The sequence below is a fragment of the Octopus bimaculoides genome, chromosome 3 (genome assembly GCF_001194135.2).
Source record: "Octopus bimaculoides isolate UCB-OBI-ISO-001 chromosome 3, ASM119413v2, whole genome shotgun sequence".
Lineage (NCBI taxonomy): Eukaryota > Metazoa > Mollusca > Cephalopoda > Octopoda > Octopodidae > Octopus > Octopus bimaculoides.
This window is the reverse complement of record NC_068983.1, coordinates 42,438,452-42,443,067: the sequence shown is the minus strand read 5'-3', so window position 1 is coordinate 42,443,067 and position 4,616 is coordinate 42,438,452. Positions and strand designations below refer to the sequence as shown.

General features: G+C 39.3%; 1 protein-coding gene across 10 annotated transcripts in view; it reads left to right on the top strand.

The window, feature by feature from the left end:
- Positions 1 to 4,616, top strand: part of LOC106869993 (adenosylhomocysteinase-like 1) — a 420,486-nt gene that overhangs the window by 387,625 nt on the left and 28,245 nt on the right. For all 10 annotated transcript variants that reach the window (XM_014915943.2, XM_014915942.2, XM_014915946.2 and 7 more), the window contains one exon: positions 3,080 to 3,150. In XM_014915943.2, coding sequence (XP_014771429.1) covers positions 3,080 to 3,150 — 71 coding nt within the window. The remainder of the gene's footprint in view (positions 1 to 3,079; positions 3,151 to 4,616) is intronic.

Here is a 4,616-nt window from a genome sequence, read left to right as displayed (position 1 = left end):
TCTCTCTCTCTCTCTCTCTCTCTCTCTCTCTCTCTCTCTCTCTCTCTCTCTCTCTCTCTCTCTCTCTCTTTCTCTCTCTCATATTTTTACACACACACACACACTGTCTTTTATCTTTTACTTACTTCAGTCATTGGACTGCAGCCATACTGGGTCACTACTTTGGAGAGTTGAGTCAAACAAATCCACCCCAGTGCTTATTTCTTTTAAACCTTGTGCTATTCTGTGTTGGTCTCTTTTGCTGAATCACTAAGTTACAGTGGTCAGTGATGTAAACAAACCAACACCAGCTGCCAAGTAGTGGTTGGAGACAAATGCAAAGACACCCCACCCCCCCACATATATATACCAGAGTAAGCTTAAATGTGAAACAAGGTGGAAAAAAATAGTACTTGAATACCAGAGGTAGAGTAATATGCTTTATTAAAAAGCAAAAATATCACAAAAACTGTTACTCATAGTTTCACGTTCCCATTCGTCAGAGTTTCCAAAACTAATAAAGTATATATATGTGTGTGTGTGTGTGTGTGTGTGTGTGTGATGGGCTTCTACACATTTTCCATCTCCCTTGTTCAATCACAAAGCATTGGTCAATCCAAGGTGTTGCACAGTATGACTGAACCCAAGACCACATGGATGCAAAATGAGATTTTTAATCACACAGGCATTCCTTTAATTTATATGTCAAGTATTTATTGATTCTCATTGGCTGGCCTTTTCTGATAAGCAAATGTGACATTTCTAGCTGGCAGAATTGATGACCCAGTTTCCATTGCTACAAACTGAAGTCACTATTTTTTCATATACATAATCAATTATTATTCACCATCATCATCATCATAGTTTAAACATTAATTTTTCCATGACTGCATGGGTTGGATGGAGTTTATTGAGGCTGATTTTTTTAATGCTTGGATGCCCTTTTTGTTGCTAATCCTTATCTGTTTCCAAGCAAAGTAATATTTCCCCATTGGCCAGACATGTTATTGCAGAATATTGTGGTAAATTGGGTCTCACGGAGGCAAGGTGGCTGAGTACCTTTCAAGCATTGGGCCTCACAGAGGCAAGGTGGGTGAGTTCCTTTCAAGTGTTGGGCCTTACGATGTCAAGGTGGCTGAGTTCCTTTCGAACATTGGGCCTCACAGAGGCAAAATGGCTGAGTTCCTTTCGAGTGTTGAGCATCATGGAGGCAATGATCAAGACTTTTAGCATTATGTCGTGCTTGAGAAGACCCATCAAGTCAAGCAAAATTGCAGTTGTGGCAGATACCAGTATCATGCAAATGACACCCATACCAATGGCATGTAGAAGGCACCCATTACACTGCCGGAGTGGTTGGCCTTAGGAAGGCCATCCAGCCATAGAAAACCATGCCAAATCAAACTGGAGTCTGGTGCAGCCTTCCAGTGTGCCAACCCAGTCAAATTGTCCAACCCATGCCAGCATGGACAAATGGACATTAAATGATGATGATGAATAACATTTACAACAGTCATATAATGTCAAGACAAAAGACATGCACAAACACATTTACATACGTTTGTATGTAAGTTGTAATGGTGAAGTCAAACCAAGTAGTGACATTTGTAAATCATTTAATATGAATGTTTCAGGTTTGCATTATATATAATAGGAAATGTATCCATTACGTAAAACCTTCATCAGTTAAAACATTTCTAGAACATCAACATCGTTGTTTAACGTCCACTTTCCATATTACGTAGACCTGAAATGTATTTAATGATTTGAAAATATCAGAATTTGGTTTGACTTTATTATTACAACTTATACAACTCTATACCAACATAAACTAACCAGTCTAATCTCCACTTATGCAGTTACCTGGACATTACTTTTTGAGTAGTTTATTACCTCTGCCTTAGCAAAGGCAGAGGTATTGTTTTCAGTTGTGTTTGTTTGTTTGTCTGTGGAGAAGACATCTCAAGAGCCATTGGATGGATTCTGATATAACTTTCAGGGATGTTTGGCCTCATGACTGGCATGAGCTGATTAGATTTTGGGATCGATCTGGTACCAGACAAGGATTTTGGATTATTTTTCCTTTTCTTTTTTACTTAATTTTTGAGAGCGGTTGGGTTCATTTTTAGTATTCTCATTTGTGAGAGCAGTCAAGTTTATTTCATATTCTTATTTTAAAAATCATCTCTGGCTAATCATTGATAGGTCGTTAGTGTTGTCTTGGCAGAGGTTTGCGTTCTCTGAGTGTTCTTTTAATAGTTGACTTGAATCAATGATTCTGGTATTGTGCACCACTTCTTAGCGTAACACAGGCAGTTGGCATTGTGTCGTGCTTGCGGAAGAAGACCCATCAAGCCGAGCAAAATCACATTCATGGCAGATACTGGTGTCACACAAATGGCACCCATGCTGGTGGCACGTAGAAGCACCCACTACACTCTGAGTGGTTGGCATTAGGAAGGGCATCTAACTGTAGTAAACTATGCCAAATCAGACTGGAGTTTGGTGCAGCCTTCCAGTGTACCAGCTGTGGTCAAACCATCCAAACCTGTGCCAGCATGGACAACAGATGTTTGATGATGATGATGATTTAACTGTGGTTTCACATGCTAGCCTGGGTTGGACAGTTTGACAATTTCCAATTCAACAGTCTTCCACACAGTTTCCATTTACCAAACCCAATTGGAAAGCTTTGGTTGGGTCAGGGCTATAATAGTGGACACTTTCCCAAGGTGCCATGGCAGTGGGACTGAACCTAAAACCATGCTGTTGGGAATTAAGCTTCTTACCACACAGCTACAGCTGCGCCCTTATGAAAGACATGAACATTACCATGTATTATTGTCTTCACATGGTAATGATTTTAGACCTTATGGTTAAGTATGGAAAAGTGATTTTCTTGTTCTATTTTCTTATCTTTTCTCAAAGATTCCAACTTTTGAGTTTAATGAAGGTAATAATGTTGATTTTTGTTTCTTTGTATCTTCTTTTCTTTTCTTTTTTTTTGTTCATTTCAGTTGCACCACAGCTACTCTGTTCTATTACATGTTCTCTTGTCACTCGTTATTTTATTGCAATTAATCTTATTTTTTTCGAACAGTATGGATGGTTTCAGAGTCGTTAAACTCAATGAAGTTGTACGTCAAATAGACATCCTTATCACCTGCACAGGTAAGTCAAAGTTGCAGATTTTTTTCTTTTCCTTCTGTTGAAGTTGATCACCTTGGTGTTGAAATAGGATGGGTGTGGAAGATACAAAGAAAGTAATTAAAAAAGTTTATTAAAATTTCAGACCCCTTCATGACATTTGGCCAAGCTTGTACTTTTACCTGAGGTACTGTGATGTGAGATTGAACCTAGAATTATATTATTGCATAACGAACTTCTTAACTACATGGCCACAGTCACCATCATTATTTTATACTCATTTTCCATGCCAGTATAGGCTGGATGGGTCATCATGATCCAAGTGGGATCATGTTTGGGTCATTGTCCTTCCTGTTTTGTTAATGTTTTCTTAGCTTTTAAGCTGCAAAGAATTGTTTAGTGAAACCATCATTTTTTCATCTGTTAGCAAAAGACTTCAGCCATTCACACTGTTCATTCAGCTGAACAAAGGAAGGGAAGTTCTTAGATTTTTAACCTTATTTTCTCTTTTTCTTTATGTATAAGAGTGAGTTTCCTTATGAATAAATGTGTGTGAAAAATAGTGTCGATACTTCTTTCTTTCTTTCTCTCTCTCTCTCTCATTCACACACACACACACACACACACACACACACACACACAATCTAAGTGTAGTACTTTGTGTCCAAGACGTCATTGTTTCTGCTCTTGACCTTTTACTCAGCTACCATTTAATTGTGAATCTCCTGACTCTTTACATCTCTTTCTCTCTCTCTTTCTCTCTCTCTCTCTCTCTCTCTCTCTCTCTCTTCTCTTCCCCCTCCCCCACTCAGGCTCTCTCTCTCTCTTTCTCCTGTTTATTATATTTCCCAATATGTCTAGTACTTACAGATGGTGTTTGAAACACTTCTTTTATAGGCCACCCTATACTTCTCCTCACTCTCTTGTTTCCTACATTCTGACACTAATCACAATCTAATTGACAATGCAAATGTGCTTTCTTCTTTGTTGCTCTTTCACAGTGATTCAACATTGACCTCAGACAGTAAAATTTCTTTTATCCAATGTTCCCCCTCACCTATTTTGCCTCTTTCACACTTCCTGAAGTGTAACTAACCACAAAAAATAAAAATATCTATGTTTATTCACTAGGAGTGGCTGTGTGGTAAGTAGCTTGCTCACCAACCACATGGTACCGGGTTCAGTCCCACTGCGTGGCATCTTGGGCAAGTGTCTTCTACTATAGCCTCGGGCCGACCAAAGCCTTGTGAGTGGATTTGGTAGACGGAAACTGAAAGAAGCCCGTCGTATATATGTATGTGTTTGTGTGTCTGTGTTTGTCCCCCCATCGCTTGACAACCGATGCTGGTGTGTTTATGTCCCCCGTAACTTAGCGGTTCGACAAAAGGGACCGATAGAATAAGTACTAGGCTTCTAAAGAACAAGTCCTGGGGTCGATTTGCTTGACTAAAGGCGGTGCTCCAGCATGGCCACAGTCAAAAGACTGAAAC